Below are 22484 nucleotides of genomic sequence, written 5' to 3'. Positions count from 1 at the left end.
GGGGGGCTGGTAGTCATGGTGGGGAGCTGGCTGATGGAGGACCTCAGTTTTCTTCAGGCTGACTTCCAAGCCAAACATTTTGGCAGTTTCCGCAAAACAGGACGTCAAGCAATGAAGAGCTGGCTCTGAATGGGCAACTAAAATGGCATCGTCTGCAAAGAGTAGTTCACAGACAAGTTGCTCTTGTGTCATGGTGTGAGCTTGCAGGAGCCTCAGATTGAAGAGACTGCCATCCATGTGGTACCGGTTGTAAACAGCGTCTTCATTGTTGAGGTTTTTCATGGCTTGTTTCAGCATCATGCTGAAGAAGATTGAAAAGATTGGTGCCGCGATAATGTCACGCTAAATGTGCCCCCCTATTTACACATATTCCTCTAATCCCTGCACGCTCATTGTCTATCTGGAAGTCTCTTGAACATTAATAACATATCAGTTTCCACCACTACCCCTGACATTCATCCCTCTGTAAAAATGGCCTTGATCATCTCTTATTTCCCCCCCTCCCCCTTCTAGGTAAAGGTCACCTGAAACTACTAACCTTGAACATCCTTACAATGGGATAACTGGAACGCAAGGTACAACATATTCCCCATCAATCTGCGAGCATCAGGAACCTGCCTTACACAACCAGCTGAGAGTCAGTCAGATTCATACAAATGGCTTAAGTGGTGACTGGGGCTTGATTGTGACATTTAAGAGTTCAGGTACATGCATTGGAGGGGTATGGAAGATATGGCCCCAATACTGTTCAATGGGACTTGACAGAAAAATAGATGGACACAGACTAGATGGGCCAAAGGGCTTGTTTCTCTGTTGCCATGTTCCAGGGTTCTATCAATTGTCAGCGACTGAGAAAGTGCGGGGACTCAGTAGATCAGGAAGCATCCTTAAAGAGAAATGAACGGTTGACATTTCAGGTCTGGACCCTTTTTTTAAGATTAGCCTAGTTTCCAAGGGTTCCTTTAGTGTTGTGTGAAAAAACAGGTATAATATTACAAAATGTTGATTTAATCTGGCAAAGATTTGGCATCAGAAGAAATTGCCTGGCACCCCTTAGAGTCAGCAAGCAAAAGGAGAGGTTCCCTCCCCCAAGAGTCACCGAATATCCATGGATTTGCCTCCAGCCGCCTTGGCAGCCAGATTCCAGTCCAAACCATTGGCAATCCCAGCTCCAGATACAAACCTCCAACAGAATCAGGAAGCCTTCAGCACTCTCTCGCATCCCAATATGTCTCCGAGCCAATCTTGAGGCAGTCTCCAGCAGTCCGCAGCCTGCTGCGAGTCCCTCGACCACAGTCGGCAGTAGCCCGCTGCACACGTGGTTTCCCCACCTCGAGCCACCAACAACCTGTGTGTTCTTCAGCCGCAGAGCCGCTCACCAGTCTGTGACCGTGGTCATCGTACCGTCAGTTGTCCCCTCTGCTTCTCCTTCTCAAACAAATGTTCTCCCCGTTTTATGGTGCCCTGCATCAGTCCTCTACTTCCCCAGAGTTGCAACCCCGCAAGGCAGTTGCCGAACATTGGTCCCGCCATCTTGGGCGCAGATACCACGATTGCAGAATTTTAAAATAAAACCACTCTCAACTCCATTTAACAGGCCATTTAAAGCCGGTACAGAGCCATCAGCAGTTGGACTATGTGGTAGGACCCTGTGGACAAGTGCTGTGTCTTCTCTCCTCTATGGGTCCACCCATTATCTCCATAGATGCCGGCTGACCCGCTGAGTTCCTCCCGCAGTTTATTTCTCGCTCCTTCGTTTCCTGAACCATTGGATGCCAATTACTTGCCCAGGCGACTCTGACATCATCACCCAATCCGGGGGGCTTTTTACACCACCAAGAGGATCACCTCCACCTGCAGGTTTGCCTCAAGGTCACGCACACCCAGTGTCTCTGAAGGGACGCTCTTTCTTGCACTGCTTATGGGGCTGGACTAGTGGCACCTCTTTGTGTACCTTTACAAGGCAAACAAAGGAAAAAGTCTTCTGTGTTTTGTGTACATAACATCAAATGGTATCTTTAAACCTGATAATTGTACATGGCTGCTCCTTCGCTGTTTCCAGTTCTCAGTGCTTGAAGTTCTAGACCAACACCACTGTCAGAAACCTCTACCAGAACCACAGCATGGTTCAGCATTTCCATCCACTTCCACTCACCCCTGGATCAGGCCTCTCAACTCCCAAACCCAGACCCCACTCTTCTTCCCATACAGCCCAAGAGCTCCTGACCCTGTCGCCCCCTCGTCCACAGCCCCCAGCCCCACTGACTGAAACCCCTCTCCCACATCTTCCCAAACCAGGCCTGTGCATACCGTTGTCCACATTCTCCAATAGAAACGTTTTCACAGCTCTTTTGAATTTCGAAATGTTTTCTTCACTTGGCACTTCATGACCAGCAGTAAAAATCTTCTCGTAGTACAAACCTTTCGGCAACTCCTGCAATAGAAGTTACAGAAACACTTAAGGCACTGGACAAGAGTGGCTGCCTGTCAATGTAACAGCATCAGTTATTGATGGTGATCCAGACACGCACAATGTGGCACAGGATACCTGCACCACTGCTTAGAACCACCGTCACCCCATCTGTCCTGCACTGCTGGCTCCACCACAGCACTGCTACCTGTACACAGCATCCAGCTGCCTTTCACCCTCTGAACATCACACAACCACTTCAGTTTAGCCATGGTCTCCAAGTTCTCACCAAAGTTGACCCTTGTGATGGAGGCAAGAGCCAAAGAACTCAGAATCAATCTGAAAACTATGCTTCATCAAGCACGAAAAGTTGGTTATGTATCTTCACCCTTGCTATATAAAGTACAGTTTGACCTGCTGATTTTCTCCAGCGTTGTGTTTTTAACTTGGAATTCAAACTAGCTATTTTTTATCTTTGAAACAATTATATTTTTTTTGTTTAGTACTGGGGGATGGAAAAAGTTATAGTGACATTTAAAATGAACCCAGACAGGCACATGTACAAACAGGGAATGGAGGTAGATAGGATATTTAATTTGGCATCATGGTCAGTACAGACATTATGGGCCTGTTCATAATTCAGAGATACTACAGTGTAATAGGCTCTTCTGGCCCATGACGTCCTTTCAAACTGCAGTGTAAAATTTGCCTGGTTAGTGCCCCAGTTATGCGGCAGTTAGAAAGGGTCCGACCCAGTAAACCCTGTTGGAATCCAACTGAGTCCTTGACCTACCTCAGAGGTAGTCAGGGAACCCTGTAAAACTTACCTAGGTTGCATCTACGAAGGACTTGAACAGGAAAATGATCGACCCACTTATTCCGTTGACGTCAGCGCTTGCAGCCAGCATCCAAACATCTGGCAGTACTTCCAGAGAGTACTTGACGCATCATTGCGGGGGCGGGATCCCCCTTAAATCGCCAGGTTGGCGATTTGATAGGCTCATCCCCCTGTAACTTAAAAGGTGCTTCCAGCACCTTTGCCCAGTAATCACACCCAGATCCCAGGAGGGTGACCCAGACGCTACACTTTAACTCACTAACCCGGTTACACATTTGGAATGCAGGAGTACCTGGAGGCAGTCGACGTACTAATTTTCCAGTGTTATACTATTATATACGAAAGTCTGCAGACATTGTGATTAGAGTAAAAACACAGATGTGCTGAAGGAACTCAGCCAGTCTCGCAGCATCCAAAGGACACTTCAGGCCTGAGCACTTCTTCAAGGAATGAAGGATATGTTTCTATGCTTTAGTAAAGAAAACTAGACTGAAGTTAAGATCAAATGTTGTTCAAGCAATACCAAGTTCCTAGAAGTGGACGCATTTTGGCTAAAAAGCATACGTCAGCAAGGAAGGAATTTATTTAGCGATCCTTTGCCGAGGGGTTAAGAGTATCGTCATTGCCTACCTCGGAGTCATAGTAACGTTTGGTAAAGGTGAGGTCAATGATCTTGCCCAATTCCTCATTCTGTTCCCCAATTTTTCGCAGAAGGTCAGTTGGTGTGAAGACTTCATTGGACAGCAGAGAATTTGCAAACATCTGAAATAAGTAAATGGCACATAACAAGTCAATTAGACATGATTAAAACAGTTGTTTTTTTTCTTTTTTAAAATTTATTTATTAATAATCGATACAAAAATTTTTTACAGAAAGTACACCAAAATATTACTAATACATTTTAACCCTCCCACCATAACCCCCTTATACAAATCTTTATATATCTATGGAGTTTAAAAACAAAGATTATAAGTACTGCTGTGGAGTGAGTGTATTACATCCATAAATGCAGTAATAAAAAGAATTCATAAAAAAACTACTTTCAAGCTATATCTGACCCCATACATTTTAGATAAGGAGTCCACATTTTAATTAAAAAATTAACTTAAATTAAATTACATGTTATTTTTTCTAAATTAATACAAGATCTTAATTCAGAATGCCATCTTTGAATATTCAATTCCACATCATTCTTCCAAGTAACTGCAATACATTTCCAGGCTACCGCCAAAGCTAGCGGAATAAATGCCAATTGAAATTTTTCAAGTCTCAAACCAATTGTTAAGGTTGTAAAATACCCCATTAAAAAAAGCAATGGATCAAAAGTGAATTTAAGATTAAATAAACCTTCCAAAAGCTCCATAATTCTCTGCTAAAAAGGCTTAACTTTTTCACATGACCGAACTGAATGTAAAAAAGTACCAACTTGCTTTCCACAACGAAAACACAAATCTGATGAACTAAAACTATATCTTTTTAATTTCTCAGGGGTCAAATATAACTGATGTAGAAAATTATAGATTACTAAACTATATCTCACAATGATTAGTCATCCATTCCTCCAAAGTTAAAAATATAGATAAATCCTCTTCCCATTTATTTTTCATTTTATATAGATTTGATCACTTTTTCTTGTAATAAAGCATACATTTCCAAAATAAAGCCTTTTCTTGATCCACCCTCAATTAAACTTACAAAATTAGGTTTTTTAGGTAAACTCAATTCACGAGCAAAATTATCCAATAATTGATAATATGCAAGTGCGTATTCAATATCTTTTTTAGTCTATTCCAAAAGTTTTCTTTAAAGTTTTAAATGCACCAGTGCGATTATTTTTATGGAAAGTTAGCTAGAGTGTCTCTACAAAAATTGACATGAAAGTATGCATTAGGTGAACTTCAATTACCACATTTTCAGAATTATTATGAAGCTGCCCAATTAAGTTCGTTAATAGAATGTTTGATACAGATCAACCTCTGATTTGGGCTAAAGTTGAGTTAGTACAAATTGCTAAATTTTCTATTAATCAATTTATTTATAAGTGGAACCCGTCTCTTTTACAAAATTATAATGTAACTGTATTGAGACATTTGATAAAGATAGAGATCAGATTATAGGTACTAAAGGCAAAATTTCAGCTAAGACGCCATTACTTCAGAATAAATTAATTCCTTTTTCAGTAATTATTATTTGAAAAATTGGGGCTCGAAGGGTATTAAATTGGTGGAAGATTGCTTTGAGGCAGGCCAGTTCCTTTCTTTTGCTCAACTTCAGGAAAAATTTGGAATATTATCTAAAACAGTTCTTTCCACAAACATCTCACCTTAAGCAATCCCTTAACTAATCACAGAGTACCGATGGCATAGGGATTACTTAGAGTGATACAAGTGGAAACCAAGTTTGAAAACCATTGTTCTAAGCGAATAGAAATCCAGAACTGCTGGTCATAAAATTGGGCAGGGCTGATAAATATCTATACAGGACTCTAACCTTTTTTAGTGGAACCTTAAAGGCGATGAATCTGGTCCCTGAGAGCCTCTGGCCAACAGCGGAGTATTCCTGCCACCTGGGGCCATGGGAGAGAAACAAACCATCAGAGAGCTTTCCGGCATAAATTGAGGGGAAGTAAACAGCAAGAAATATTGTGAGGAAGAAGGAAGGAAGAGGGGGCCAGAAAGGAAGTGGGTCAGGGGGACTGCTGTGGCAAGGATGAGAGATGAACAGAAAGTGGGGGGGGGGGGGGGGTAAGCGGGGGTGTGGTATGGAGGAGGGGACAGAAAGAGTGGGAGTAGGTGGGGGGAGGGGACAGAAGAATGGGGCTAGGCAGGGAAAGGGAAAAAGGGGCAGAAGGTGTGGTGGAGGGAAAGGCGTGGGGAGGGGGAGGGGGAGAGTGGGAGGTGGGGGGGAGAGAGGGGAAGGTAGAGAGAGAGGGGGGAGAAGAGGTGTGATGGGAGAGAGTGGGGAATTGACACCTCACCTGTCCGGGAGCCGGGCCGCCCCCGACACCGGCCTCGGCCTCGCACCCCTACGATCCTGGTTCATCCTCACGGCGAACCTGGGAAAGCTTCCGCGCTTCATTGCTCAGGCGCAGTGGCCGTTGCCAACCGGAAGAGGAAGTGACGCGTGTTTGCTTGCGAGTGGTAAATGAGTCGTGGGCTGTCCGCGAGGGAAACTGGTGCTGGGGGATGTTCCGAGGGGGGAAGGGGGGAAGGGGGGAAGGGGGAAGGGGGAAGGGGGGAAGGGGGAAGGGGGGAAGGGGGAAGGGGGGAAGGGGGGAAGGGGGAAGGGGGGAAGGGGGGAAGGGGGAAGGGGGGAAGGGGGAAGGGGGGAAGGGGGGAAGGGGGAAGGGGGGAAGGGGGAAGGGGGGGAAGGGGGGGAAGGGGGGGAAGGGGGGGAAGGGGGGAAGGGGGAAAGGGGGAAGGGGGGGAGGAACCTGGAGCTGGGGGAAGGGGGGAAGGGGGGGGAGGAACCTGGAGCTGGGGGAAGGGGGGGAGGAACCTAGAGCTGGGGGAAGGGGGGGGAGGAACCTGGAGCTGGGGGAAGGGGGGGCGGAGGAACCTGGAGCTGGGGGAAGGGGGGGCGGAGGAACCTGGAACTGGGGGAAGGGGGGGGGGAGGAACCTGGAACTGGGGGAAGGGGGGGGGGAGGAACCTGGAACTGGGGGAAGGGGGGGGAGGAACCTGGAACTGGGGGAAGGGGGGGGGAGGAACCTGGAACTGGGGGAAGGGGGGGGAGGAACCTGGAGCTGGGGGGTGTCCGGGGGGGAGGAACCTGGAGCTGGGGGGTGTCCGGGGGGGAAGGGGGGGAACATGGAGCTGGGGGGGTGTACATTGGTGGGGGGAACCAGAGCTGGGGGGTGTACGTTGGGAGGGGGAACCGGTGCTGTGGGGTGTATGTGTGGGGGGTGAACCATCACTGGGTGGATGAACAGAATTAGAATTTATTGGCATGAACATGTCTCATTACATTCATTGTTTTGCTGCGCCATTCTTGTGTATTGCAGATGTGAAATCGCTATAATTACATTTCCATAAATATATTAAAAATAAATTGGTGCAATTGCGGAGGAGCTAGTGGAGTTGTTCAAGTGAACCAGTATGGACTTGAAGGGCCGACATGGCCTGTTTCCGTGCTGTAAACGGTTATATGGTTATATGGTTAAAAGCAGAGAAAAAAGTGAGGTAGTGTTCATTGTTCATTCAGAAATCTGATGACAGAGGGGAAGAAGCTGTTTTTGTACCATTGAGCTCCTATACCTCCTTCCTGATAGCAGAATGAGAAGCAGGCATTGATGATAGAAGCTATTTCCTTGAGACATCCTTGATGGAGTGGTTTCCGATATGGCAGTGGCCGAGTTTGCATCTCGAGCCTTTTCCTGTCCTGTGCAATGGCCCCTCTATACCAGACAGTGATGCAACCAGTCAGAATGCTCTCCACGGTACACCTGTAGAAATTTGCAAGTGTCTTTGGTGACATACCTCAAACTCCTTACTCAGTATAGCCGCTGGCAAGTCTTTGTGACTGAATCAATGTGAAGGGCCCAGGATAGGTCCTCAGCACTAAATAGCTCCATTTGCTAAATAGAGGCAATGCAGCAAAGATTCCCATTCTAATTCATAGAACATTACAGCACAGAACAGGCCCTTCGACCCATGATGTGGTGCCGACCTACCTACCTTCTTGGGGTGGCAGGAACTTCTGGAGTAAAGGTGACCTGTTGGCATTCTGTATCCAGCAAGGTTCCCTGATTTTTAGTTGATCAAGAGGAATGGAGAAAGGCCAGGAAATGGCTTGGAAGCAAAAAGTCACAATGTGCTGAACATCAGTGTGCTCAAAAGGCAGAGTGGTTTGCTCTCATTCCCAAAGTGTTTAATTCACTCTTGTTTCCTGGGAAATGCCAGGGTCCACAGTGTGTCTGGTAGGGGACTTGCGTCTTCAATCACTCTTGTGTTTTGTTTAGGAAGGGAAGCTGTTCTGAGGAGCCTTGGGGCGAAGATGCCTGGGTGTTCCAAGTGCCCCGAGTGTGGTTCCAGTGCAGTGGAGGAAGACTCCCATTACAGCCAAAACCACATGGTGTGCACTGAGTGTGGCTTCCTGGTAACCGAGGGGCTACTCACAACAACTCGCTCGGAAGAGACATTCTTCCAAGGTAAAAGGCTTGATTGGGAGCTCGTGTCTCCACACAGTTATGTGGCTTTTAAATCGAGGAATACAAAGTAGTACCGTCACACAGAGTGTGCACCTTGCCTGGGGTTCTCTGCCACAGTAAGCAGGGTGTGTTCCAACTCCTGCTCGCAACCTAGGGACTCTTGAATTGGAGAGAGGGAAATGTGACAGCAAGTCTCTGTTGGCTACACACTGGTAATCTCTGGATTGGAGAGTGGCTGCAATTTCATATCACTGTTAATAGACTCCCAAGATTATGAGCAAGTGGGGAGGAGACCATGAGCCAGGATCCCTATTCCTCGCCCATTGTTTTGTACAGGGGACCCTCCTGACTGTTCAGCTCCACAACGTTCTCTTGATCTGGATTGTTGAAACTGTTTCTTTTAATCCACAGCGGTGAGGTACACTGAGAGCACAGCTGCAGTTAAAAAGCCCTGTCGCAACGAGATCCAAGGTAAGGTTGGATCAGCGAGTGAAGCGATGGCCCAAACCAGCTATTCTCAGTGGTGGGGGGGGCTATATGAGGGGGTGGGGTTTAGAGAGGACGGGTCTTCACTCAGAGCGTGGTGAGCACAGGAAATTCCAAAGTGATGAGGCAGAGACTTCAGCCTCCTTTAAGAAATTGAAGGATAACTACATGGATGGGATGGGATTGAAGGGGTCTGACCCTAATGCAGGCAGGTGGGACTGAAGCAAGAGGTCATGTTCTTTCATGTGATCAAGATGGGCTCTGTTTCTGCGCTGTGGGACTCTGTGACTTTTAAGTGTGAGGTGTCGCACTTTGGGAGGTGAAATAAGTATACAGCTAATGGCATTGCTATATAAAGAGATTTGGGGGGGGGGGGGGGAAACCAGGTCCATTGCTCATTGAAAGTGGCCGCACAGGTAGATCAGGTGGTTAAAATAAAGGTGTATGCTATGCTCAGCTTCATTGGGCAGCCATTGATTATAAAAGTAAGGAGGTTAATGCTGAAGCTATATCAAACTTTGGGAGGTGCTGCACTTTGGAAAACTGTGTAGTTCTAGTTGCCTCATTACAGGAGGGATGTGGAGGCTTTGGAAAGGGTACAGAAATGATTGACCAGGACGCTGCCTGGATTGGAGGGTAGGAGTGACAGGGAGAGGTTGGACAAACTTGAGTTGTTTTCTCTGGAGCTGAAGGGAGGCATGACAGAAGTTAAGAAATTGATGAGATTCATTGACGGGGTACTTGGTCAGAATTTCTTTTCCTGGGATAAAAATGTCACATCTCCCCTAAACTTTTCTCCGTTCGCCTAAAACATTCTGGTATTTGCCATTGTCATCCCAGGAAAAAGGTGCTGGACACCCTATCTAAGTCCCTCGTAATCTTGTAGTCCCCGCTCATCCTTTGCCGCTCCAAATAGAAAAGCCCTTATAAATCTCCTCTCCTTGCAAAATCTTCCACATCCTTCCTTTAATGAGGTGACCAGAACTGAACACAATTCTCCAAGCATGGTATAACCAGAGTTGTGTAGAGCTCATAACCTCACAGCTCTTGAACTCAATCCCCCAACCAATGAAGCCCAACCATTAAGTGCCTTCAACCACCCTAGTATCTCGTGCAGCAAATTTGAGGGATCTGTGGACCTGGATCCCAAGCTCTCTCTCTCTTCCTCCACACTGTTAAGAATCCTGTCATTAACACTGAACTGGATTGAACTCCATCTACCAATTTTCCACCCAATTCTGCATTATGTCTATATCCTGTTGTAACCTATGATAACCTTCTACACTACCCACAACTACTTCAACCTTCGTGTCATGTGCAAATTTACTGACCCATCCCTCCACTTTTTCATCTGTCATTAATAAAAATCACAGATCCCTGCAGAACACCACTGGTCAGTGACCTCCAGGCAGAATATTATCCACTTACTACAGTACGTTTCCAATTAACCAAAACGCTTGGGACCGGACGTGTATCGATTAACTGCATTTTCCGGATATCTGAAAAATGCCTTTAACCAGCCCAGTTTAAGCAGCAGGATACTTGTATCGGCCGTCGCCAATCGAGGTCCTCACTCTGATCCCAGCCCAGTTGCATCAATATAAAATAACAACAAAGAACAAGGGAAGGTTTTCCAAGCATGAAATAAAGTTAAATTCTTATCTTGAGTGCACTGGAGTTCACAAGAGCTCCGTTGGATTCAACAGTGTGTTAGAATCCCACTTGAGCACGGCAGGTTTTAAAAAAAGTCAACTTCTTTTGTGACGTAATGTCGCCACCGAAAATTTTCAGGGATAACTAAATTTTGGTAAAGTGGCTTTCAGATAATTTGCAGGGAAGCCAATTCTGAATCAGCACAGCCAAGGTTCCATGGATCTCACACCTCATGACTTTCTGAATGACCCTACCAAGGGGTACCTGGCAAACACCTTACAAGAGCACATTGGTACATCGTTACCTTTGTAACCCTCCTGGAATACTTTTGTAACATTTTTCCTGTAAGGCGATACAGCTAACTCAGCACTTGTTGCATGGAGCCTAAGTTACATCACGTTGGGTGATGTTCTTTTTCCAGCCGAGTTCGGTGAAGTCGGAAAGGACACTGAACGCGAACGAGATGTGTAAAATTCTTCACATTCACTGACGTCTACATGGCCATAGCAGATAGGAGCAGAAACAGGCCATTCAGCTCATCGTGTCTGCCATGTTCATTTTCCCACTGCCTGGCCTTCTCCCCACAACCTTTGATGCCTTGGCTAAACCTATCAATCTCTGTCTTAAATGCACCCAATGACTTGGCCTCCACAACCGCCTGTGACAACAGATTCACCACCTCTGGCTGAAGAAATTCCTCCACATCTCTGTTCTAAGTGGGCGCCCTTCAATCCTGAGGTTGTGCCCTTTTGCCCTAGGCTCTCCCACCGTGGGGAACAACCTTTCTACGTCTACTCCGTGCCATTCAGCATTTGAAATGTTTCAATGCTATCTCCCCCAATTCTCCTAAATTTCGTCAAGTACAGGCCAAGAGGTGTCAAGCGCTCTTCATGTAATAGCCTTCTCATTCCCAAAGTCATCCCAGTGAACCTCCTTTGAGATCTCTCCAACATCAGCACATCCATTGCTGCTGGAAGTAACATACACCTGTCCCCTCGCCCCTGCCTGCATGTGTTTATGCACGTACTGGCATTCCCTGAGTCAGAAATGAACAAGAACTTTGCGTGGCTGTGACAGGGAGAGGAGAGCAGTCGCACTGGCATGGCTACCCTCTCTGCTCCACCAGCCCCTGGTTGCTATGGGGTGGAGAGAGGGGCAAAGATGACACATTACCACCCAGCAGAAGCTGCCTGCCATTTGACCCTATATGATGTGTGCATAGGTCAGGGAGGGGGCTGTACAGTGGATCGTTTTGTTGGTTTGAGCAGTGAGCATCTCCGTTTTTGGACCCCACACTGAGTCTGTCCTCTGCACGTCTCACGCCCTTCTGCGGCTGGTGGCTTGTGTCTCCTCAGGGGTGAAGCGGGTTCGAGACCTATGCCAGATTCTCCGCCTGCGCCCTCTCGTGGAGGACACCGCCACTGAGCTGTACAGCCAAGCCTACCATCACCCAGACTTCCTGCACGTCACCCTGGAGAAGAAGGAAGCACTGGTGGGCTGCTGCGTTCACGTCGCCTGTCGGCAGCATAGCTGGCCCCTGACCATGGGCACCCTGTGTTCCCTCCTCCATGTGGAGTGCAGCCTCTTCTCCACTGTCTACCTACAGCTTGTGAAGGAGCTGCAACTGGATATCCCCACCCTTAGCCTGCAGGACCTGGTGAAAACTCACTGCGATGGGTTAGTCAATCCTTCTTGCTCTCGCATGCTCAACCTGACTTGCATCCTGGCTCAAATTCAAAACTCCCCATCATTCCAGTGATGAGGAGAGATTGAAGCTTCTGGGACTGTACTCGCTAGAATTTAGAAGAATCTTGCAGAAACATATAAAATTATGAAAGGTATAGATAAGATAGAGGTCAGTGTTGTTTCCATTGGTGGGGGGGCGTAGCCTCAAGTTGCAGGAGAGTAGATTTCGGACGGAGATGAGGAGGAACTGCTTTCCCCAGAGGGTGGTGAATCCATGGAATTTGCTGCCCATTGAAGCAGTGGAGGTGACCTCAGTAAATATATTTAAGGTTGGATAGATTTTTACATAGTAGGGGAATTGAGGGATATGGGGAAAAGGTGGAGATGAGCCGATCATCAGATCAGCCACAATCTCATTGAATGGCCGAGCAGGCTCGATGGGCTGAATGGCCTCCTCCTGCTCTTATCTCTTGATAAAACTGGACTGTACGTGCACTGTGTTCAGGGCAGGCTCAGAGCCACTCACCAGAGTGTCCAAAATATAATCACTCAAAAAAGAAGGAAGCTTTAGAAAAGAAAAGCCCCTCGGAGAAATACAGATCAGAGCACACTGGTACAGCATAGAAACAAGCTTTTCAGCACAGCCCATGCATCCCAACCTGAGCTGGCGGTATTTATCCCATTTCCCTCTGAACCTTGGCTCTCCGTGTACCTTTCTAAATCTTTCTTGTTTAATTGTACCGGTTTCTACCACTTCCTCTGGCAGTTTGGACACCACCCTCCTAGAAAAACTTGCCACACAGATCCCTTTTAAAACCTTATCCCTCTCACCTTCTAGATTTACACTCCGAGCCAAGGAGAAAGTCAGCTATAATCCATCTCATCCATGCCCCTAGTGATTTTATAAATATCTCTAACAGTGGTTCTTAAACCTTTTTCGGTGCTATAGCCCACTAGTGGCATTGACTGAGCAATATTTTCAAGTCAAAGGCAGTTTTGTAAGAAACAGATCTTTATCTAATTTAAAGTATTTTATTTAACATTTTTAAAGACCTCCAGGGAAATGCTGTGGCCCATCAATGGGTTATGGCCCACTGGTTGAGAATCACTGCTCTCTAATGTCATCTCCTCAGCCTCCCCCTCAGAAAAACTGGTCCCAGCCTGTCCAATCTCTCCTTGTAACCCAAGCCTTCCTGCTGACATCCCTTTCTGTAGTTTGCCAACTTCTGCTCAAGGATTTTGGGTGATGCTCTGAATCCTTGGATTAATTCATCACTGGAACCGGCCCTTTGCCCCTGCTTGTTGGTGCTAACCGTGATGCTGCCTGCACATGGCTGATATTCCTCCCCACACCTTCCTTGCCTCATCGCGTGCCTCTATAAATACCTCTTCACATTGTTCACAGCCTTTGGCACCTCCCCAGGTATCTATCACTGCATAAAAACACTTCGTAAATCTCCTTTAAACGCTCCTCCTCTCAGCTTAAATCTGTTTGGAGGGGATCCTGTTAGAATTGTAAACAATTAGGAATCTCCTCTAGGACCTCAATATCGTCTCAAATGTACAAACATATAACTGACACATCCAAGAATGGAACAGCAGTTGTTATGGGAGATGTGGAAAATATTTTGTCAAATTGGAGGCCGGTGACTAGTGGAGTGCCTCAGGGATTGGTCCTGGGTTCATTGTTGTTTGTCATATATATTAATGATCTGGATGCTAGAGTGGTAAATTGGATTAGTAAGTATGCAGATACTGAGATTGGTGATGTTGTGGACAGTGAAGAAGGTTTTCAAAGCTTGATATAAGACAGTTAGAAGAGTGGGCTGAGAGACGGCAGATGGAGTTTAATACTGATAAGTGTGAGGTGCTATGTTTTGGTAGGACCAATCAGCAAAGGTTGTACATGTTAAATGGTCGACCATTGACGAGTGCAGTAGAACAAAGGGATTTAGGAATTCTGGCACATAAGTCACATGTAGACAGGGTGAAGAAAGCTTTGGTTATGTGAGCCTTCGTAAATCAGTATTGAGTAAAGGAATTGGCATGTCATGTTGAGGTTGTATAAGGCCAAATTTGAAATATTGTGTGTAGTTTTGGTCGCCAAATTATAGGAAGGATATTAATAAAACATAGAGAATGCAGAGAAGATTTACAAGAATGTTGCCTGGGTTTCAGGGTTTGAGTTACAGGAAAAGGTTAATCTGGCTAGAACTTTATTCGCTGGAGTGTAGAAGATTGAGGGGTGATTTGAAAGAGTATTTAAAATTATGAGGGGGACAGATAAGAGTAAATAGGCTTTTTCCATTGACAGTGGGGGAGATTCAAACAAGAGGGTGAAAGGGGAAAAGCTTAGGGAGAATTTCTTCACTCAGAGGGCAGTGGGAGTGTGGAATGAGCCAGCCAAAGTGGTAGATGCGGACTCGAATCTAATTTTTAAGGAAAAGTTGGATAGGTATATGGATGAGAGAGGTGTGGAGGATTACAGGCTGGGTGTGGATCAATGGGACTAGGTGGGAGAAGGACTTGAAGGGCTGAACTGGCCTGTTTCTGTGCTGTAATTATTATATGCTGAGATAAATCTACATATTAATTGATGAAGCACCAGATGATGATAAGGAGGCAATGAGAGGTGAGGACCTCGATATAGTCGCTATCACTAAAGAGGTGGTGTGCAGCAAATTAGTGGGTCGAAAGGTGGATAAGTCCTTTTTACAAAAGAAGTATGCAGGCAAAAAACAACTAACTACAGGCCAGCCAACTGTCGTCTGTATTCGGGGAAATTGCTCAAACTTGAGGGAGAAATCATTAAGAAAATATATTCCATTAGACAGACAGAAGGGCAGGTCATTGTTACTGTTCTTTGAGGATATAATGAGGGCAGTGGACAGAGGGAATCAGGTGGATGTTGAGCACTTTGGCTTCCAGGTGTTCATTAAGGTACCACATAAATGACATCCATAAAGTAAGGAGGTTGCATGGAGTTGGGAGTAATGTATTCGCCTGGATGGAAGATTGGTTAGATGATAGAAGGCAGAGTGTTGGGGCAAATGGGTATTTCTCTAGTGCCCAGAGGCCTGCAATTGTTCATGATGTACATTAATGAATTGGAAGAAGCGGCGACCAGCCATCCTTATGGGTCCTTCCTGAAGTCCAAGTGGACAACATCCACCCCCACTCCCCCGATCAGTTTACCACAAAGCAACCTCATCATTGTTGTGAAACAAGAAAGTCTGGATTTGACTCTAATAAGCCTGCCACTCAGTTCCCCATCCCATCCCTCAGTAGATAGCTGCATCACAACTCTCAGACAAGGGCTTCATGTTTCTTGCTCCCTCTGACTCTACCTGCAGGTTTAACCTGTTCCAGAGTTCCAGGCTGATTCCGCCCACGTTTCTGGAAGAGAAAGACAAGGTGGTGGATCGGGCAGGCCAACTGGTGGAGTTGGCCAGCGAGACGTGGCTGGTGACAGGCAGACACCCGGTGCCCATCATCACAGCAGCAGCGTACCTGGCCTGGCAGTCCCTGCTGCCCGCCCAGCGGCTCAAGTGCAGCCTGGGGAAGTTCTGCAAGGTGGCTGGAGTTACACTGCCTCCCCCCACCCCACAGCGGCTAAAGGAAATGACCAGCGTCTTGATCAAGTTGGCGTCACAGCTGCCCTGGCTTGCAACTCAGCATGTCGATGCCAAAACTGTGGCGAAGTACGCCGGCGACATCCTCCGCCATCGAACCTTGTTGCTCAGTCAGTCTCTGGACTGTGTTTGGGCTGAGAGCAGAGAGGATGCCCAGCAAGGGGATGGGGAGCAGAGTGCTTGTGGTGAGGAGGAGAACAGGGACCAGGAAGAGCAGAGCCAGGTACCAGGGTGGCGGAAGAACCAGAAGCGCGGCAGTCCGGAGTTCCTCCCTCCATGCCTGACGCAAACCAAGAGAAGGCGCGTTAGCCAGGAATTGGAGAAGAGCTGCAGGAGCGATCGGACCACTGGAGATGAGGAGATATCGGACAGCGAGATTGAGCAATACCTCAGGACTCCCGATGAAGTCGCGACATTCCAAGCAGCGCGTGCTATCCTCTAACCAAGTGACCCTGCCCAAGGCATTCAGGCTGAGCCTTGGTCGCTGTTTCATCACTAAACTCCGGAAAGGTGTGCTCAAGGGTAAAAACGTTTCAGCCGCTAGTGCCTCAGCTCAGTTGAGAACAATGCCGATGTCCTGTCAGCAGATTGATTCAGTTCTACTTTGATGTATGCCATTGTATAGGTTGACTCATGTATAGGACGGAAGAATTTCCACCTAAAATGTTGGTTTTGAGCGATACTCTCTGAATAAGACAACCCTCCCCCTAAATCTGGCACCTACCGCTGACCAGTGGATGCTGTTAAAAGCAAATCACAATATTTTAATAACATTATAATTTAAAGGTTTTCATTTCATTTGGGCATTTTAAAATAAACCACTGTTGGCTCCTGTAACAAGCCGTTTAAAACCCGTACAGTGCCGAAAGCAGGAGGATGAACCCCACGGATGAGCGCTGAGACTTCGCAAGTAACTTGGGGCGTGTACGAGATGGCGTCGGAGCAGTAAGAATTTTAGTCTCTTTGTATAGGACGACCCCGATTTCAACAACGGCATATTTATTTGAACGAAGGAGCTGGTAGATGGAGCATCTATCCTGGGAGCTGCTTGTGATCTTCCCACTCGCCTGCGTGCGGTCTCCCAGCTTCCTCAATGCTGGGATACCAAGAGCTTCAAGACCCAGCTCAGGAAATGAACTTGGAACAACACCCTCGGGTGTCAGAGCATGGGTGTAGGATGTTGACCTTAAGAGAGGAAGATGGGTATTGAAGCACACTAACCTGGAGAACTGGACTTCACCCTCTGAAATAAAACCATTTAACTGAAGTAAATGCATCTGACTGATGGATGTGAAGATGGTGATTGATATATTTTCTTTCTCTCTCTGTTCCTCTGTCTCTGCTGCATCTGCTCAGGATGAAGTTTTCTGTTCCAGGGTACCTGAAATATCCTCCTTCAGAAAACGTGGCTTCCCCTCGACTGCCATAAATTCAGCCCTCACCCACATCCTACACATCTGTCCCTATTTGTCCCACCCTCGAGATGCAATGAGAACAGAGTTCCCCTTGTCCTCACCTATCACCCCACTAGCCTCTGTGTCCAACAAGTTCTTGGGAATTTCCACCATCTACAATTCCCCTCAGAGAGTGGTAGGAGCCTGGAATGCGCTGCTGGGGGTGGTGGTACAGGCTGAAACAATAGGGACATTTAAAAGGCACATGGACAAAAGAAAAATAGAGGGTGCTGGGTGTGAGGCAGGGAAGGTTTTGTTTGTTGTGGAGTCAATTTCCATAGGTCAGCACAACATCGTGTGCTGAAGGGCCTGGACTGAATAGTTCTATGTTCCCCCTCATGTTCCCTTCAAACGTTTCACCTTAATCCATGTTGTTTAATTCTTTGTCTCACTCAACCTCAGTGGATAAAGCTTATAATTTTGTTAACCATTAAATATCCCCACATGCTCCAGGGAATAAAGACCTAACCTATGCATCATTCTCCAATAACTCAGCTGGCAACATCCTTATAAATCTTTGCCCTCTCAATCTTACTGATATATTTCTTGTAGTAAGGTTATCAAAACTGCACACAGTACAACAAATTTGGTCTCGCCAATGTCTTGTATAACTTCAACTCCTATACTCAATACAGGTACTTTGATTTGAAGGCCGGTGTGCCAAAAGTTCTCAACAACCCTATCAACTTGTGATGCCACTTTGAGAGAATTTTGTATCTGTATTCCCAGATCCCCGTTTTGCTGCACTCCTCAGTTCCCTTCTGTTTACCATGCAAATCTGATTTCTCCTTCCAAAGTGCAATATTTCACAGTTATCTGCATTAAGTTCCAGCTGCCATTTTACAGCTGGTCCAGATTCCTCTGCAAGCTTTGAAAGCCTTCCTTGCTGTCTTCTACTCCTTCAATCTGCAAACTTGCTGATGCAATTAACTGATTCCAATTTCTTTGATCCAAAAAAGCTAGAGTCCCTTCAGAGACACAGTGTCCGTGGATTTGCCTTCAGCGCTCCTGTGATCTCAGAAACCTCATGGCCTCGTGTCTGTACGATCAGGAAGCTGTCAATGCCTGAAGCTCTTCGGGAACCGTTTACCGTCTGCACCCTCACAGATCCCAGTCCCGATATGTCTGCACCCTCACAGATCCCAGTCCCGATACCTGGTTCCAAAGAGATGGTCTCCAGCAGCTCACTGCCTGGCGATAGTCCTTTGGCATCAGAGTCTGGTTCGCTGCTGTGGTTACCTTCCTTGTAGATCTCTCTCAGGCTTCTCCCTCTCAGCGGGGGGAGGGGGAGCAGAGTTCTCCCACTCTGATGCTATGCACTAGTCCATTGATCCCCTGGAGTCCACAACCCATGTAATCTGATGGATCTCCATGATTTACAGCATCACAAACATGCAGTAGGACCCTGTGGAGGCACACTATGTCTCTGCTCCCCAACCTGACCCTCCCCCCTCCCAAGTTCGCACTAATGGCAGCGCTGCCAATTTAGTTTTAAATGATAAACTTTTTTTTGGCTGTGACCTTGATTTACAAATAAAACTTTTCCTTGTATGCATTATTCCATAGCAACAAACATCCACAAATGCTAGGAGCTCAGCATTTAAATTTACTGACTTTAATGGAACATTTTTAAATGTTTGTAAATTGAGGACCAGCTGTGTCCCAGTCATTGACAAAGCATCTGGATACCCCACCCAATCTCTGCGCTCTCCATCCAGGGAAATGGCTGGCAGATGTTGGAAGCCATTATTTGTGGTTTAGTTACATTATTTCTGCGTTCTTGTGGAAGTGACCACAGGAAATGCCGCTCTAGCACCCACACCCCCTCCTTCACCACCATTCAGGGTGCCAAACAGTCATTTCAAGTGAGGCCACACTTCACTCGTGAATCCTACTGCATCCGGTGCCCCTGTGGTCTCTACGTCGGAGACTGGGTGATGGCTTTGTTGAGCACTTTCACTCTGCTGCAACAGCGAGGATCTCCTGTGGCCAACCATTTCAATTCTGCACCCCTCTCCCACACTGGCATGTCTCTCCATGGTCTCATGCACTGCCAAAGCGAGGCCACCCACAAATTGGAGGAATGACGCCTATTATTCCATCCAAGCACTCTCCAACCAGATGCCAAACATCAGCTTCTCTGGTTTCCATTAAACCTATCTCCCTCTCTTTCCCATCCCCCCATCTCATTTTCTCCAGTTCCCCACCCTCTTCCCTCTCCATTCACCCTCCCCCATCACTTCCCAGCTTTGTTTTCCTTCTGCCCTCCCACCGCTATCCTTTTTTTTTCACCTTGTACCTGTTAGCCTGTGCACCTTCCCTCCTCTCCTCCCCTCTTTATTTAGGCTGCTTTTTGATCACGAAGGGCTTAGGCCTGAAACATTGGTTTTTAATCTTAAAGAATGTTGCCTAACCTACTTCGTTTCTCCAACATTTTTGTGGATTGAATGCTAATAGCAGCGTCAAAATCAGGACTGAAAGGCTGGGAAATAGCATCTCTCCTGCAGTCTGTGAGATTGATGAACAGTATCCTGTAACAGTAATTCACCCCAAAATATATATTCATTTTAAATTATATCTTTTATGAATATATGCGATTATCATGTGCTCTGGATTGTGCATGAACCGTGGTCCAGAGAAACGGTGTTTTGTCTGGGTGTCAGATGATAATGAACTTTAACTTGATGCTTGCTGGCAGATTGTATTCCAGCTTCTAATTAAATCATGCTTCCATTGTTAAATTATAGGGAATCTCCATTAAAAGGCTGTTGGTATTAGACATAATTTACAAACAATTTGAGTTTTATATAAATCATTTTTACAGACCAATAACATTTGCATTTATGTTCATCCTGACAACTCGTGGTAGTGGTTACACCACCAGCGACATGGGTCCGAATCCAGCACTGACTTTAAGGAGTTTGCACGTTCTCCTCAACACAGCATGCACCAGTTTCCTCCCACCATTCAAAAAAACCTAGGGGTTGTGGGGTATTTGGGTGGCACAGGCACGAAGGCCGGAAGGGCCTGTTACTGTTCTCGTTCTCAAAGTTTAAATTTTTTTTTTAATTCAATTACACCAAAATTACTTTGTAGGATCTTATACCTTCTGGCCCCTGAGTCGGGGCGAGTTGTCAACAAATAACATAGGAGTGAAATCAGCAACAGGGAGTGGGTAGAACAATCGAGAAATTGGGCACTCGTAGGCGCAAGCTTGCTTCATCGTTAAGTTAATCTTCGGAGGAATCAAGAACAGATTTTTGTTTTGAAAGCATGGTGATGAAAAGTGCAACTGCTAAATGTAAAATTGTTTGGACAGACGGTTCACCCTCAGATGTACAGCAATTGAGGGAACCAGTTCAGTGGTCTATCAAAGGCACTGAGATCCCAATCTGTCTCCACTTAGTTCTGATGAGCATTTGACAAATGATATTGCAGCCAGCTCCTTGCAGAATTCTTCCAGAACAATCACTCCTTTCAGTAACGTGGCGTGATCGATCCTGCAAGAGAGTCGCATAAACACAAACCTTGTTAGGAATGGAGTTGCAGCATGGAAACGGGCCCTTTGGCCCAACTTGCCTGTGCTGACCAAATTGCCCCAATCACTCACACAAGTCTCAACCTGCCTGCATTAAGCTATCGTGTTTCTTAAACATTTCTTACAAGTTTCTCAACTTAAGGTCATGTATAATTTCAAAGTCCTGGGATCTCATTTTCACCCGATCTATTCCTCTCATGCGCTACAAGGAATAAAGCCCAACCTCTCCCTGTAGGTCAGGCTCCTGAGTGCTTGTAAGCATCCTTGTCAATCTTCTGTGCAATCCTCTCCAGCTTCACACTTTTCCTGCAACACGGTGACCAAAACTGAACACAATATCGGTGTACCCTGTTTTACCATTGATTTCTATGGGAAAAACTTGAGCATTCCCAGACCCAAAAATTAACCCACCAAATAACACACAAAACTTAAAATAACACAACATTTATTAAAAGCAGGAATGATCTGATAAATACATAGCCTATAAAGTAGAAATAATTATATATACAGTGTAGTTAGGCTGAGTCTTTGGAGGTTGGGGTGGTGGGAGGTACAGGAGACTGGGATGTAGGAGAGAAAGGAAGAGGGTCTTCTATTGACATCTCATCGTAGTTCCCTGGGGAAGGAGCTGCTTGGGGCGCAACCTCTATAACGGCTCGCTGCTTTTGCCAAATTTTTTCGTAAAAAACGCAGGTTTATCCATAAAAGCAAATTTACGTAAGCAAGTATTCGTAAAGTGGGGTATACCTGTACTCCAAATGGGGCCTCACCATGTCTTGTACAACTGCAACATGACCTTCTCTATTCTGACTGATTAAGGCCAATGTGCCAAAATCTTCCTGTGACGCCACTTTTAAGGTACTCCCTCTGTTCTACCACACTCCCCAGATCCCTACCATTCACTGTGTCAGTTCTATCTATGTTCAACCTCCCAAAATGCAACACATCACATTTCTTTATAATAAATTCTATCAAGCATTCATCTGCCCGCCTGTCCGACCGATCTAGATCACAAGGCCATACACTTTCGTGTCATCCACCATGCACTTTTGTGTCTAAAATCATTGATATTGATGACAAACAGCAATGGACCCAGCACCAAACCACGAGGCACACCACTAGTCCCAGGCCTCCAGTCTGATAAACAACCTCTCACCATCACCCTCCGCTTTCTTTTATGAAGCCAATTTTCTATCCATTCTCAAGGAAAGATGCAGAGCAGCTGACCATGCGGAACCTTATCGAATGCCTGGCTGAAATCCATATATAGATCTACTGCTCGGCCCTCATTAACCTTCTTGGTCACATCTTCAAAGAAACTATCATATTTGTGAGACATTACCCCCCCCCCAGTTACAAAACCATGCTGACTATCCCAAATCAACCAATGTTCATGTATATCTTCTCCCTCAGAATGCTCTCCAGTAAATTACCTACCTACCACAGATGTTAGACTCACTGGCCTGTAGTTCCCAGGCTTTTCCCTGCTCATGATGAGTCATAAATAGCCAAGACCCAACCCTGCTTCCCACGGTGCCCTTGGATGTGTTCGTGGATTTTATGTAATTTTTAAGTAGCTGCAGAAAGCAATAATTTCTGTTCTGTGTATGACAATAAACTCCCACGTCATCACTCCAA

The 22484-nt window shown here is 46.2% G+C and overlaps 3 protein-coding genes across 9 annotated transcripts in view; 1 reads left to right on the top strand and 2 right to left on the bottom strand.

Annotated features, from left to right (window-relative positions):
* LOC138754053 (RNA/RNP complex-1-interacting phosphatase-like) overlaps positions 1-6349 on the bottom strand; it is a 17557-nt gene extending 11208 nt beyond the window's left edge. The window contains exons 1-4 of the mRNA XM_069917800.1: positions 6226-6349; positions 5739-5814; positions 3879-4010; positions 2311-2434 (exon numbers count right to left, since the gene is read on the bottom strand). Coding sequence (XP_069773901.1) covers positions 2311-2434; positions 3879-4010; positions 5739-5814; positions 6226-6326 — 433 coding nt within the window. The 5' untranslated portion in view covers positions 6327-6349. The remainder of the gene's footprint in view (positions 1-2310; positions 2435-3878; positions 4011-5738; positions 5815-6225) is intronic.
* On the top strand, positions 6247-22484 carry LOC138754051 (transcription factor IIIB 50 kDa subunit-like). Of its 2 annotated transcripts, none has more exons than XM_069917799.1 (5): positions 6247-6388; positions 8209-8397; positions 8809-8868; positions 11892-12213; positions 15576-22484. In XM_069917799.1, the coding sequence occupies exons 2-5, from the start codon at positions 8244-8246 to the stop codon at positions 16294-16296; spliced, it is 1257 nt and encodes a 418-aa protein (XP_069773900.1). In that variant the 5' UTR covers positions 6247-6388; positions 8209-8243; the 3' UTR covers positions 16297-22484. The 2 variants fall into 2 exon arrangements, with proteins under 2 accessions (XP_069773900.1, XP_069773899.1); XM_069917798.1 differs by lacking the exon at positions 6247-6388 and adding an exon at positions 6397-6423.
* Positions 19870-22484, bottom strand: part of LOC138754049 (FHF complex subunit HOOK interacting protein 2A-like) — a 103134-nt gene continuing 100519 nt past the window's right edge. For all 6 annotated transcript variants that reach the window (XM_069917789.1, XM_069917793.1, XM_069917790.1 and 3 more), the window contains one exon: positions 19870-20808. In XM_069917789.1, the coding sequence (XP_069773890.1) occupies positions 20679-20808 (130 nt within the window). In that variant the 3' untranslated portion in view covers positions 19870-20678. The remainder of the gene's footprint in view (positions 20809-22484) is intronic.

This window comes from Narcine bancroftii, chromosome 2 (assembly GCF_036971445.1).
Source record: "Narcine bancroftii isolate sNarBan1 chromosome 2, sNarBan1.hap1, whole genome shotgun sequence".
Lineage (NCBI taxonomy): Eukaryota > Metazoa > Chordata > Chondrichthyes > Torpediniformes > Narcinidae > Narcine > Narcine bancroftii.
This window is presented reverse-complemented; position numbering and strand designations above follow the sequence as displayed.

Excerpts from the sequence above, each read along its gene's own strand:
- LOC138754051 (XM_069917799.1), top strand. The coding sequence starts at position 8,244 with ATGCCTGGGTGTTCCAAGTGCCCCGAGTGTGGTTCCAGTGCAGTGGAG. Across the intron at positions 8,398-8,808 it reads GGAAGAGACATTCTTCCAAG|CGGTGAGGTACACTGAGAGC; the intron begins GTAAAAGGCTTG and ends TTTAATCCACAG. Across the intron at positions 8,869-11,891 it reads CTGTCGCAACGAGATCCAAG|GGGTGAAGCGGGTTCGAGAC; the intron begins GTAAGGTTGGAT and ends GTGTCTCCTCAG.